The sequence below is a fragment of the Salvelinus sp. IW2-2015 genome, linkage group LG26 (genome assembly GCF_002910315.2).
Source record: "Salvelinus sp. IW2-2015 linkage group LG26, ASM291031v2, whole genome shotgun sequence".
Taxonomy (NCBI): Eukaryota; Metazoa; Chordata; class Actinopteri; order Salmoniformes; family Salmonidae; genus Salvelinus; species Salvelinus sp. IW2-2015.
Genome location: NC_036866.1, coordinates 3,386,696 through 3,401,138, shown reverse-complemented (window position 1 = coordinate 3,401,138; position 14,443 = coordinate 3,386,696). Strand labels below are relative to the sequence as shown.

The 14,443-nt window shown below is 42.9% G+C and overlaps 2 protein-coding genes across 5 annotated transcripts in view; one reads left to right on the top strand and one right to left on the bottom strand.

The window, feature by feature from the left end:
* The window catches only part of LOC111952982 (zinc finger protein GLIS1-like), a 150,797-nt gene extending 149,032 nt beyond the window's left edge, over window positions 1–1,765 (top strand). The window contains exon 11 of the mRNA XM_023972030.2: window positions 177–1,765. Within this exon, the coding sequence (XP_023827798.1) occupies window positions 177–313 (137 nt within the window). The 3' untranslated portion in view covers window positions 314–1,765. The remainder of the gene's footprint in view (window positions 1–176) is intronic.
* elovl8b (ELOVL fatty acid elongase 8b) overlaps window positions 1,654–14,443 on the bottom strand; it is a 29,185-nt gene continuing 16,395 nt past the window's right edge. For 2 of the 4 annotated variants that reach the window (XM_023972033.2, XM_023972032.2), the window contains exons 2-8: window positions 8,563–8,626; window positions 3,976–4,163; window positions 3,753–3,833; window positions 3,523–3,579; window positions 3,189–3,303; window positions 2,737–2,864; window positions 1,654–2,025 (exon numbers count right to left, since the gene is read on the bottom strand). In XM_023972033.2, the coding sequence (XP_023827801.1) occupies window positions 1,858–2,025; window positions 2,737–2,864; window positions 3,189–3,303; window positions 3,523–3,579; window positions 3,753–3,833; window positions 3,976–4,163; window positions 8,563–8,620 (795 nt within the window). In that variant the 5' untranslated portion in view covers window positions 8,621–8,626 and the 3' untranslated portion in view covers window positions 1,654–1,857. Of the gene's footprint in view, window positions 2,026–2,736; window positions 2,865–3,188; window positions 3,304–3,522; window positions 3,580–3,752; window positions 3,834–3,975; window positions 4,164–8,562; window positions 8,666–14,443 lie in introns of those variants that run through there. The other 2 variants (XM_070435060.1, XM_023972034.2) reach the window with 2 other exon arrangements.

The window sequence follows — 14,443 nt, the reverse complement described above, 5'->3', positions numbered from 1 at the left end:
TTTTCCCCCTCCTTGTTCATTGAATGAGAAGTGTGTGTGTGTGTGTGTGTGTGTGTGCACTAAAATCAATAATTGAATTATTTCTGTATGTTGATCAAGCCAACTATTTCCCCACACACTAAACAGTGTAGCATCAAATTTGATTGTGTGTCTAATTCAGTGGTCTCCTCCCCCAGGCTTCAGCTTGGCACAGGACCTCCAGGGATCAGGGGAGTGCCAGTTCTCCTCCAGCCCAGAGGAGAGCATCTTCTTCCAGGTGAACAGCTTCGACCGCAGCCTGAGCCAGATGTCCTCCGTCTACACAGAGACATAGAGGACCTGATGTTCCCCTGGGTATCACTATACGGGCGATGTATCTCAATAGTCTGGAGTGGCATCCATTCCTTACAAGTTTGTTCTGTTCTAAAGGAAACAATATAATTGAAAACAATCTCTACTGCTCTTGAACGACTGTCAGTCATAACTCTGTAACAAGACAAGAGCTTCCTACAGCCCTGCCCAACAGATTCCACATGGATTCAGATGCATCCAAATGGGACACATTTCCAACTAAGACATAACCTAGTTCAGAATTTCCTCTCTCTCTCTCTTTCTACATTGTTCAATCTACTAGGGACTGAAATGTAGAAAAATATATAATGTTGCAGTGTTTTTACAGTGGATGAAATGCCTTGGTTATTTGTTTAGATTGTCTGAAGATATTTCTGGAAGGTAAATGGAGGGGTGGTGGATGGTCATACATTAAATATTCTGGAACACAGTCAAATCTACTTTGTGTATAAATGTACAGTTTGTTTAAAGCAGTCTTTTGAAAGTTTGTTATTTCCAAGTTTAAGAAATAAATAATTGTACAATAACACAATTGTGACTTAATGTTATATGATGTAAATGTAATGTAAGTGCCTTAATGTGTTTGGACCKCAGGAAGAGTAGCTGCTGCCTTGGCAACAGCTAATGGGGATCCCTAATCAATACATATCTTATGGCACATCCACAGAACTAGCACAGCTGCAAGGTAATGCCATGTCAGTAAAATAACACTATTTTAAGTATCGGAGGAGCATTCAAACAAAACAGTGGTCAGGTATTCTTTTCCTATAAGCCTTGCTTGGTAATAAAACATGGTTATAGCACCAAGTACAGCGTCTGTGCCTCAAATAACTAGCACTGTATCTGCTATAAAGTGAAATGAATATTCCCAAGATAAAAGCAGCAGCACTACAAAGTAGTGTATGTGAAGTTGCAGAAAAATTACACAGTGGTGGACAGTTCGACACACCGGTAAGAGGAACACCAACGATTGACATACTCTGCCCTCTTGTGAGCATTCTCAGCTTTTCACAGTGACATTATGAAAAGGAATGCAGTGGTATTGAGACAATTTGTGATGACTGTTCTCTCTCCATAGGTTCACAGCCAGTTAGACTGGGTTTTCCAAACTCGGTCAATGGGCACATTTTGGTTTTGGCCTAGAACTACACATCCACAAAAAAAGAAAATCAACTCATTATCAAGCTTTGATTATTTGAATCAGCTGTGTAGTGCTTGGGCAAAAACCAAAACATGCACTTCTCGGGGTTCCCCAGGACCAAGTTTGCAAAATGCTGCCATAGGGAATATTGCAGGAGGCTTCACAAATAAATATCCAGATAATGTTTTTGCAAAATGTTTAAATTGACAGTGAATTGAATTCAGATACAGTTAGACACAGTGTGTGATTATGAATATAATAATGATAATAAATACATAATTTGGTGGGTGCTTATATTTGTCCTATTCAATTGGAAATGCGTTTCTCTTTGCATATCCCAACACGCCCTGAGACACCCTCGGAGAGTGGGGTCACGGCCATATCCTTCACGTCTTCTTGCTCTTCCTGCTGAGGTAGCTCTGATAGTAGAAGTTGCTGAAGAGTAGGATGAGGCTGACACAGTAGAAAAACACATAGGCATTCATGGAGTCTGGGAAGTCACACTCAGTGAAGAGGTTGTAGCCTGTGTGAGTGGTCAGCAGGACAAACTGGAGCTGAAACCACCGTCAGGAGAACATTGTTTTAGATTCAGACAGTTGAGGTACAACCTTAGATATCTCCGTTCATAATCACGATCTGTTTCCTACCGCACGTAAGGCCTAGATTCAATCAGTTATAACCGACAATTGCATAGCCTATTATTGCTTTTGTATAGGTTACYTCGGAGGTGTAACCGTGGTGGAGCTGTCAAATCCACAATCGTCTCCAAGTGTTATCGCTGTCATCGCCATTGGATGCACCATGTGGCATTAGTAGAAATCCAATGCAGACGTGTTACAAAACCAAACACTGAAATGTGTGATGTAATCTACACCTRGACTAGGCTGATATAATTCCTTAGCCTATCGTTWAATGGTTTTCACTTTGAGTGTCATAGTTTCTATATAGCCTACACGTTCTTGTTGTGAACTATTAACGCGGGTGGGATTTAAGGACGGGTGTGTCTTAACAATGACCACAAGAGCAACCGCTCACCAATTTGACTACTCTAACACAGTTACAACTCCGACATCATCCTGAACAAAAGCAATAATAGACTATGCAGTTGTTGGTTATGGTGGGTTAACACTGAACTGATTGAATCCACGTCTTAATCCCTATACTCTAAGCTTCTGTAGTAGCCAACCAATTCACAAACCCCAGATGTATCCCCTTTTTCTTAAACCTCACTAGATGTCTGCAGAGCTGTAGATAGAACCACTCACCAGCTGAAGTGACGTCAGATAGCGTTTCCACCATAAGTACTTTTGCATGTGAGGCCCAAGAGCAGCCAGTCCGTAGTAGGAGTACATTACAGTGTGGACGAAGGTGTTGAGAAGACCAATGCAGAACGCTAGGAGAGAGAGGAACACAAAACATCTTAACTATCTGTTATGCATCATGAATGGTATGGACAATTTGCTAGGACCCCATGAATCATTTTAGATTTATATTTGAGTAATTTAGCAGACACTCTTATTCAGTGCGACTTACAATGAATGTCTATTTGTAAGTCTAGCAGGTGCCTACCAGGTGTTGAGAAGTCCCAACAGAGAGTTGATAAAACATCTTAATTAAACAAATCTATGGCAGCCCTGAAGCATTCCATATGCGTTGATACAGAGCATTAACGAATAGGATACAGAGTTTTTCCTGGTCTTCGTACTGCTAGACTTACATTGGCCTCCAGCCAGGTACTTCGCCCCTGCCCACCAGTTGAAGATCATGGTGCCATGGTGATAGACATGCAGGAAGGTCAGCTGACTGTTCTTCTTCCTCAGGATGAAAAACACCTGTGAATGGAGAGTTTGTAATGGGTTTGAAATGGATCTCCAATGTTTCACATGAGTCTGACGTTAATCCTGGGTCATATTGATTAATGCACACCGTAGGAAAACGTTTTGCAACGGAACACGAAAATGAGCGTTTCCTGGACAAGTAGTCCCCATTTCACTTTGTTTTCTTCCGTTTGATGCCTAATGAATATGACCCTGATTTTCAATGTGTTTTACCGTGTCAGCCAATTCTATGACCTTGGAGAAGAAAAACCACCAGCATGCTTTGGCCATCTGGTGAAACAAACAGACAGAGAGAGTTATCCACTGTTATGGCCAGGGCTTTGGGACAGTCTTCAGAGATGGAATAGATATGTATACTATTTGGGGGCATTTGCCAGTTAGGTCAACTATGTGAGAGGTCCAACGGTTTGTGTACAGTAGGGACTATTCAGACACACTCTTACCCTCATCGCCAGTGGGCTAGTGCTGTAATCCACAGGTTGACACAAGTAACTGTAGTTAGACAGCATGGACGTGACCAAGAACTGCAACATAAAAACCTTTATTGGTCAGGTGAAACATTTCATAATAAAATYTAAATTAGGCCCATTTCTATGGCTGCTGAACACACACACACAAACACGTTTAAAGAGAAATTCACAAATTTTGATGGCAGTTGGAGCACACCTCGTGGAACATGTAGACAGACAGGCAGACCATGGCGAAGTTGTAGACAATGAGCACAGCCTTGAGGTCAACAGGTTGCCTGTGTTTCATCAGCTTGGGCCCAGCCCAGACCACACCGAGATAGAGGAGGAATATAGAAGCCACTGGCATGGGGGAGTAGACCAGTAACCATGGATCTGTCCTCTTATCTGGAAGTAAACATGGTAGCCCACTGTATTCATCTCACTTTTAAAATGTTAATATTCTGTTAACTCATTCCCAATTAATGTTGTTGACTCYTCCTGTACTCGTATGTGGCCAAAGTATAAAAAAACACTTCCAAAACCCCACCTCAAAGTTGTATCTCAAAACAGACCTTTTCAAAAATGCTTGCTATTTCCTTAGTTAATATGACGTCAAGATGGCTCATTYGCTGAGCTGGACAATGAGCAGCTACATGTCGTGAATATTTTTAATTARCGGTATACGCTCACACCATTCTGTTCTTAGCGTACGCCCACAACTTTTAAAAACACAGAAAAGGTGTTTTTTACACTGAACAAAAATATAAACGCAACATGTAAAGTGTTGGTCCCATGTTTCATGAGCTAAAATAAAAGATCCCAGAAATGTTTCATACGCACTAAAAGCTTATCCCTGTTCGTGAGCATTTCTCCTTTGCCAAGATAATCCATCCACCTGACAGGTATGGCATATCAAGAAGCTGATTAAACAGCATGATCGTTACACAGGTGCTGGGGACAATAAAAGGCCCCTCTAATATGTGCAGTTTTGTCAAACACAATGCCACAAATGTCTCAAGTTGAGGGAGCATGCTTGCTGACTGCAGGAATGTCCACCAGAGCMGTGACAAATAATGTAATGTTCATTTCTCTAGCATAAGCCGTCTCCAACGTAATTTTAGAGAATTTGGCAGTACGTCCAAACAGTCTCACAACCGCAGACCATGTGTAACCATGCCAACCCAGGATTTCCACATCCGGCTTCTTCATCTGCCGGATCGTCTGAGAACAGCCACCCGGACAGCTGATGAAACTGAGGAGTATTTCTGTCAGTAATAAATCCCTATTGTGGGGAAAAAKCCATTCTGATTGGCTGGGGCTGACTCCCAAGTGGGTGGGCCTATGCCCTCCCAGGCCCACCCATGGTTGTGCCCCTGCCCAGTCATGTGAAATCCATAGGTTAGGACCTAATGAATTGATTTCAGTTGACTGATTTCTTTATATGAACTGTAACTCGGTAAAAAAATAATATTAATAATAATAACATTTTTATTTTTATTTTTTAAATATATATATAATAATAATAATTTAAATAAAAATTAAATAAAAAAAATCCCTGAAATTGTTGCATGTTGCATTTATATTTTTGTTCAGTATAACATACTTGATTACCATTTATTGGWAGGAAAACTGTTTAACTCARATTGTCATTAATTCTAGCTCATATTTCATAGAAATCAGGAAACCCTGGACAGTGTAGGCCTACTGGACAGTACTAACACACAGCAGACAATACACATTTACATTTTAGTCACTTAACAGACAATCTTATCTACAGTGACGCACAGTCAGTGCATTCAGCATAGTATATTTGCAGTACTAGTATTACAGTGCCATTATTTTCTACATATTTTTTAAACAAATTTTATACTGAATGTTAGCAGACCTTCAAACAAAACCTAATATTAGATAAAGGGAACCTGAGTTTACAGATAACAAAAAATATTGATACTTACACTACATGACCAAAGACATAGGGACACCCCTTAAGATTAGTGGAGTCGGCTGTTTCAGCTACACCCGTTGCTGACAGGGGTATAAATTCGAGCATACAGCCATAGCAATCTCCATAGACAAACATTGGCAGTAGAATGACCCGTACTGAAGAGRTCAGTGAGTTTCAACATGGCACCATCTTAGGATGCCACCTTTCCCACAAGTCAGTTCGTCACATTTCTGACCTGCTAGAGCTACATTGGTCAACCGTAAGTGCTGTTATTGTGAAGTGGACACGTCTAGGAGCAACAACGGCTCAGCTGCGAWGTGGTAGGTCACACAAGCTCACTGGACTGCCGAGTGCTGAAGCACTTAGCTTGTAAAAATCGTCTGTCCTCGGTTGCAACACTCACTCAGTTCCAAACTGCCTCTGGAAGCAATGTCAGCACAATAACTGTTAGTTGGGAGCTTCAGGAAATGGGTTTCCATGGCCGAGCAGCCGCACACAAGCCTAAGATCACCATGTGCAATGCCAAGCATTGGCTGGAGAGTGTAAAGCTCGCCGCCATTGGACTCTGGAGCAGTGGAAACGCGTTCCCTGGAGTGATGAACCACGCGTCACCATCTGGCAGTCCGACGGACGAATCAGAGTTTGGCGGATGCCAGGAGAACAGTACCTGCCCGAATGCATAGTATCAACTGTAAAGTTTGGTGGAGGAGGAATAATGGTCTGGGGCTGTTTTTCATGGTTCGGGCTAGGCCCTTTCGTCCCAGTGAAGGGAAATCTTAACGCTACCACATACAATGACATTCTTGACAATATTTTTTTTTTTTAAAGTTTAACCTTTATTTAACTAGGCAAGTCAGTTAAGAACAAATTATTATTTACAATGACGGCCTACCAATGCCCCCATGCACAAAGCGAGGTCCATACAGAAATGATTTGTCGAGATTGGTGTAGAAGAACTTGACTGGCCTGTACAGAGCCCTGACCTCAWCCCCATCGAACATCTTTGGGATGAATTGGAACACCGACTGCGAGCCAGCAAAAACAGTGGCGTCCTCACTAAAGCTCTTGTGGCTGAATGGAAGCAAGTCCCTGCAATGTTCCAACATCTAGTGGAAAGCCTTCCCAGAAGAGTGTAAGCTGTTTTAGCAGCAAACGGGGGATCAACACCATATTAATGCCCATGTTTTTGGAATGAGATGTTCGACGAGCATGTAGTGTATTTTATTTCCTTAACAAAGTTATGCAACACCCAATTCCCCTGTGTAAAAAAGAAATTGCCCCCTTACAATCTAACTGGTTGTGCCACCTTTAACTGCAATGACTGCAACCAAACACTTCCTGTAGTTGTTGATCAGTCTCTCACGTCACTGTGGATGAACTTTGGCCCACTTTTCCATGCAGAACTGCTGTAACTCAGCGACATTTGTGGGTTTTCAAGTATGAACTGCTCGTTTCAAGTCCTGCCACAACATCTCAATTAGGATTAGGTCTGGACTTTGACTAGGCCATTGCTATTTATCCATTTTAATGTATACTTGATTGTGTATTTTGGATCATTGTCTTGCTGCGCTTCAGCTTCAGCTCACAGACTGATGACCTGGCAGACTGACATTCTCCTGTAGAATTCTCTGATACAGAGCAMAATTCACGGTTAATTCTATTAAGGCAAGTCGTCCAGGTTCTTGAGGCAGCAAAGCATCCCCAAACCATGACACTTTCACCACCATGCTTGACCGTTGGTATGAGGTTCTTACTGTGGAATGCAGTGTTTGGTTTTCGCCAGGCATAATGGGAGCCATGCCATCCAAAAAATGTACTCAAGTTAGCCAAAAACAATCACATGGAAGCACCTGGATGATCATCAAGACTCTTGGAAGAATGTTCTATGGACAGATGATTCAAAAGTATAACTTTTAGGACGACATGGGTCCCAATATGCCTGGTGAACCTTATACCAACGGTCAAGCATGGTGGTGTTAGTGTGATGGTTTGGGGATGCTTTACTGCTTTAGGACCTGGACGACTTGCCTTAATAGAAGGAACCATGAATTATGCTCTGTATCAGAGAATTCTACAGGAGAATGTCAGGACACCTGTCTGTGAGTGGAAACGCAGCTGGGTCATAAAGCACGACAATGATCCAAAACACACAATTAGGTCTACGTGAAAATGGCTAAAAAGCAASACATTTTAAGGTTTGGAATGGCCTAGTCAAAGTCCAGACCTAATCCTAATTGAGATGTTGTGGCAGGACTTGGAACAAGCAGTTCATGCTTGAAAACCCACAAATGTCACTGAGTTACAGCAGTTCTGCATGGAAAAGTGGGCCAAAGTTCATCCACAGTGACGTGAGAGACTGATCAACAACTACAGGAAGTGTTTGGTTGGAGTCATTGCAGCAAAAAGGTGGCAGAACCAGTTATTGAGTGTAAGGGGGCAATTCCTTTTTCACACAGGGGCTTTGGGTGTTGTATAACTTTGTTAAGGAAATAAATTAACTAAGTATGTAATTGTTGTGTTATTTGTTGACTTYYGTTCCCTTTATCTAATAGGTTTAGGTTGAAGATCTGATAACTTTCAGTATATAAAAAAATGCAAAAGTAGAGAAAATGAGAAAGGAGGTAAATCCGTTTTTACAGCACTGGGCACACAACTGGAGCTGGATTGACCGTATAAGTAGTACATTCTGATGTCGACTGTGTGAGGGAGGCTGATGGTGYATGTCCTACGTGTATCAATTGCAACTAGATAATCCAGTCCTGTGACATTTTGTCTTGCGGGCTGAATCACAAAAAAGTCTAGTAGGCCCCTATATTGTCAGTGGCCTATCATAAAATCTATACCCAAATTCTGAAATACCTCCATTCTCCAACATCCACTGGTGCATTGACTGAACGCTTTGCCATGCTGAAGCCATTTGACACTGTTGGAACAGGAAGTTGGTCATTGATTATAGCAATAATACTTACTTAACAATTACAAAATGACCCATCCCCGTTTTGCTAAAAAGCTAAGGGACGGGGCTGGAGAAATGTAACCACTCAAATTCATAGACAGAGCTGTGCATGCAAGGACTGACCATCCATGAAATCAAATGTAAAGTTTACATTTACATTGTTTACAAACATTGGAGTACAACAAGCTTATATTTTGAGCTCTGAACTAAGCTCATGAGGCATTTATAATTTATTTTGTTTAAGAATCAATGGGTATAACCAAGGATCATCAAAAGTCATGCTATAAATTCTCAGACAACCCAAAGATTCCTTGATGCCCTTCCAGACTCCCTCTGCCTACCCAATGACGTCAGAGGACAAAAATCTTTTAACCACCTAACTGAGGAACTCAATTTAACCTTGCGCAATAACCTAGACGCAGTCGCACCCCTAAAAACGAAAAACATTTGTCATAAGAAACTAGCTCCCTGGTATACAGAAAATACCCAAGCTCTGAAGCAAGCTTCCAGAAAATTGGAACGGAAATGGCGCCACACCAAACTGGAAGTCTTCCGACTAGCTTGGAAAGACAGTACCGTGCAGTATCGAGGAGCCCTCACTGCTGCTCGATCATCCTATTTTTCCAACTTAATTGAGAAAAATAAGAACAATCCAAAATGTATTTTTGATACTGTCACAAAGCTAACTAAAAAGCAGAATTCCACAAGAGAGGATGGCTTTCACTTCAGCAGTGATAAATTCAAGAACATCTTTGAGGAAAAGATCATGACCATTAGAAAGCAAATGACAGACTCCTCTTTAAATCTGCGTATTCCTCCAAAGCTCAGTTGTCCTGAGTCTGCACAACTCTGCCAGGACCGAGGACCAAGGGAGACACTCAAGTGTTTTAGTACTATATCTCTTGACACAATGATGAAAATAATCATGGCCTCTAAACCTTCAAGCTGCATACTGGACCCTATTCCAACTAAACTACTGAAAGAGCTGCTTCCTGTGCTTGGCCTTCCTATGTCGAACATAATAAACGGCTCTCCATCTACCAGATGTGTACCAAACTCACTAAAAGTGGCCGTAATAAAGCCTCTCTTGAAAAAGCCAAACCTTGACCGAGAAAATATAAAAAACTAAAAATCGGCCTATATCGAATCTCCCATTCCTCTCAAAAATGTTAGAAAAAGCTGTTGCGCAGCAACTCACTGCCTTCCTGAAGACAAACAATGTATACAAAATGCTTCAGTCTGGTTTTAGACCCCATCATAGCACTGAGACTGCACTTGTGAAGGTGGTAAATGACTTTTTAATGGKGTCAGACCGAGGCTCTGCATCTGTCCTCGTGCTCCTAGACCTTAGTGCTGCTTTTGATACCATCGAGCACCACATTCTTTTGGAGATTGGAAACCCAAATTGGTCTACACAGACAAGTTCTGGCCTGGTTTAGATCTTATCTGTCGGAAAGATATCAGTTTTTCTCTGTGGATGGTTTGTCCTCTGACAAATCAACTGTAAATGTCGGTGTTCCTCAAGGTTCCGTTTTAGGACCACTATTGTTTTCACTATACAGTGGGGAACAAGTATTTGAAACACTGCCGATTTTGCAGGTTTTCCTACTTACAAAGCATGTAGAGGTCTTAATTTTTATCATAGGTACACTTAAACTGTGCGAGACGGAATCTAAACAAAAATCCAGAAAATCACATTGTATGATTTTTAAGTAATTCATTTGCATTTTATTGCATGACATAATTATTTGATCACTACCAACCAGTAAGAATTCCGTCTCTCACAGACTGTTAGTTTTTCTTTAAGAAGCCTGCTGTTTCTCAACTCTTACCTGTGTTAAAGACACCTGTCCACACACTCATCAAACAGACTCCAACCTCTCACAATGGCCAAGACCAGAGAGCTGTGTAAGGACATCAGGGATAATTGTAGACCTGCACAAGGCTGGGATGGGCACAGGACAAATAGGCAAGCAGCTTGGTGAGAAGGCAACAACTGTTGGCGCAATTATTAGAAAATGGAAGAAGTTCAAGATGACGGTCATCACCCTCGTCTGGGGTCCATGCAAGATCTCACCTGTGGGGCATCAATGATACTGAGGAAGGTGAGGGATCAGCCAGAACTACACGGCAGGACCTTTTCAATGACCTGAAGAGAGCTGGGACCACAGTCTCAAAGAAACCATTAGTAACACACTACACCGTCATGGATTAAAATCCTGCAGTGCACGCAAGGTCCCGCTGCTCAAGCCAGCGCATGTCCAGGCCCGTCTGAAGTTTGCCAATGACCATCTGGATGATCCAGAGGAGGAATGGGAGAAGGTCATGTCGTCTGATGAGACAAAAGAGTTTTTTGGTCTAAACCACCCGCCGTGTTTGGAGGAAGAAGAAGATGAGTAAACCCAAGAAACCATCCCAACGTGAAGCATGGAGGTGGAAACTCATTCTTTGGGGATGCTTTTCTGCAAAGGGGACAGGACGACTGCACGTATTGAGGGGAGGATGGATGGGGCATGTATCGCGAAATCTTGGCCAACCACTCCTCCCTCAGTAAGAGCATGGAAGATGGGTCGTGGCTGGGTCTTCCAGCATGACACGACCCGAAACACACAGCCAGAGCAACTAAGGAGTGGCTCCGTAAAGCATCTCAAGGTCCTGGAGTGGCCTAGCCAGTCTCCAGACTGAACACATAGAAATCTTTGGAGGAGCTGAAAGTCCGTATTGCAGCGACAGCCCGAAACCTGAAGGATCTGGGAAGGTCTGTATGGAGGAGTGGGCCAAAATCCCTGCTGCAGTGTGTGCAAACTGGTCAAGAACTACAGGAAACGTATGATTCTCTGTAATTGCAAACAAAGGTTTCTGTAACAAAATATTAAGTTCTGCTTTTCTGATGTATCAAATACACTGCTCAAAAAAAAAAAGGGAACACTTAAACAACACAATGTAACTCCAAGTCAATCACACTTCTGTGAAATCAAACTGTCACTTAGGAAGCAACACTGATTACAATAATTTCACATGCTGTGTGGCATGGAATAGACAACAGGTGGAAATTATAGGCAATTAGCAAGACACCCCAATAAAGGAGTGGTTCTGCAGGTGGTGACCACAGACCACTTCTCAGTTCCTATGCTTCTGGATGATGTTTTGGTCTTTGAATGCTGGCGGTGCTCTCACTCTAGTGGTAGCATGAGACGGAGTCTACAACCACACAAGTGGCTGGGTAGTGCAGCTCATCCAGGATGGACATCAATGCGAGCTGTGGCAAGAAGGTTTGCTGTGTCTGTCAGCGTAGTGTCCAGAGCATGGAGGCGCTACCGGGAGACAGGTCAGTACATCAGGAGACGTGGAGGAGGCCGTAGGAGGGCAACAACCCAGCAGCAGGACCGTACCTCCGCCTTTGTGCAAGTAGGGCAGGAGGAGCACTGCCAGAGCCTGCAAAATGACCTCCAGCAGGCCACAAATGTGCATGTGTCTGCTCAAACGGTCAGAAACAGACCCCATGAGGGTGGTATGAGGCCGACGTCCACAGGTGGGGGTTGTGCTTCAGCCCAACACCGTGCAGGACGTTTGGCATTTGCCAGAGAACACCAAGATTGGCAAATTCACCATGGCGCCCTGTGCTCTTCACAGATGAAAGCAGTTCACACGCACATGTGACAGACGTGACAGGCTGGAGACGTGGAGAACGTTCTGCTGCTGCAACATCCTCCAGCATGACCGGTTTGGCGGTGGGTCAGTCATGGTGTGGGTGGCATTTCTTTGGGGGGCGCACAGCCCTCCATGTGCTGCCAGAAGTAGCTGACTGCCATTAGGTACGAGATGAGATCCTCGACCCTTGGAGACCATATGCTGGTGCGGTTGGCCTGGGTCCTCCTAATGCAAGACAATGCTAGACCTCATGTGCTGGAGTGTGTCAGCAGTTCCTGCAAGAGGAGGCATTGATGCTTTGGACTGGCCCGCCGTTCCCCAGACCTGAACCAATTGAGCACATCTGGGACATCAGTGTCTCGCTCCATCCACCAACGCACGTTGCACCACAGACTGTCCAGGAGTTGGCGGATGCTTTAGTCCAGGTCTGGGAGGAGATCCCTCAGGAGACCATCCGCCACCTCATCAGGAGCATGCCCAGGCATTGTAGAGAGGTCATACAGGCACGTGGAGGCACACACACTACTGAGCCTCATTTTGAGTTGTTTTAAGGACATTACATCAAAGTTGGATAGCCTGTAGTGTGGTTTTCCACTTTAATTTTGAGTGACTCCAAATCCAGACCTCCATGGGTTGATAATTTGTTTCCATTGATAATTTGTGTGTATTTTGTTGCAGCACATTCAACTATGTAAAGAAAAAGTATTTAATAAGAATATTTCATTCATTCAGATCTAGGATGTGTTATTTTAGTGTTCCCTTTATTTTTTTGAGCAGTGTACTTTATGTCATGCAATAAAATGCAAATTAATTACTTAAAAATCATACAATGTGATTTCCGGATTTTTGTTTTAGATTCCGTCTCTCACAGTTGAAGTGTACCTATGATGAAAATTACAGACCTCTACATGCTTTGTAAGTAGGAAAACCTGAAAAATTGGCAGTCAATCAAATACTTGTTCTCCCCACTGTATATTTTACCTCTTGGGGATGTCATTCGAAAACTTAATGTTAACTTTCGCTGCTATGCGGATGACACACAGCTGTACATTCCGATGAAACATGGTGAAGCCCCAAAATTGCCCTCGCTGYAAGCCTGTGTTTCAGACATAAGGAAGTGGATGGCTGCAAATGTTCTACTTTTAAACTCGGACAAAACAGAGATGCTTGTTCTAGGTCCCAAGAAACAAAGAGATCTTCTATTGAATCTGACAATTAATCTTGATGGTTGTAAAGTCGTCTCAAATAAAACTGTGAAGGACCTCGGCGTTACTCTGGACCCTGATCTCTCTTTTGACGAACATATCAAGACTGTTTCAAGGACAGCTTTTTTCCATCTAGGTAACATTGCAAAAATCTGAAACTTTCTATCCAAAAATTATGCAGAAAAATGTATCCATGCTTTTGTCACTTCTAGGTTAGACTACTGCAATGCTCTACTTTCCGGCAACCCGGAATAAGCACTATATAAACTTCAGTTAGTGCTAAATKCAGCTCCTAGAATCTTGACTAGAACCAAAAGATTTGATCATATTACTCCAGTGCTAYCCTCTCTACACTGGCTTCCTGTTAAGGCAAGGGCTGATTTCAAGGTTTTACTGCTAACCTACAAAGTATTACAAGGGCTTGCTCCTACCTATCTTTCCGATTTGGTCCTTCCGTACATACCTACACGTACGCTACGGTCACAAGACACAGGCCTCCTTATTGTCCCTAGAATTTCTAAGCAAACAGCTGGAGGCAGGGCTTTCTCCTATCTGCTGTTTTTCAAAACTCTCTAGAGACAGCAGGAGCGGTAGAGATGCTCTCAATGATCGGCTATAAAGCCAACTGACATTTAATCCTGAGGCTGACCTGTTGCACCCTCGAGCAACTACTGTGATTATTATTATTTGACCATGCTGGTCATATTTATGAACATTTGAACATCTTGGCCATGTCTGTTATAATCTCCCACCGGCACAGCCAGAAAGAGGACTGGCCACCCTCATAGCCTGGTTCCTCTAGGTTTCGGCCTTTCTAGGGAGTTTTTTCTAGCCACCGAGCTTCTACACCTGCATTGCTTGCTATTTGGGGTTTTAGGCTGGTTTTCTGTACAGCACTTTGAGTATCAGCTGATGTAAGAAGGGTATA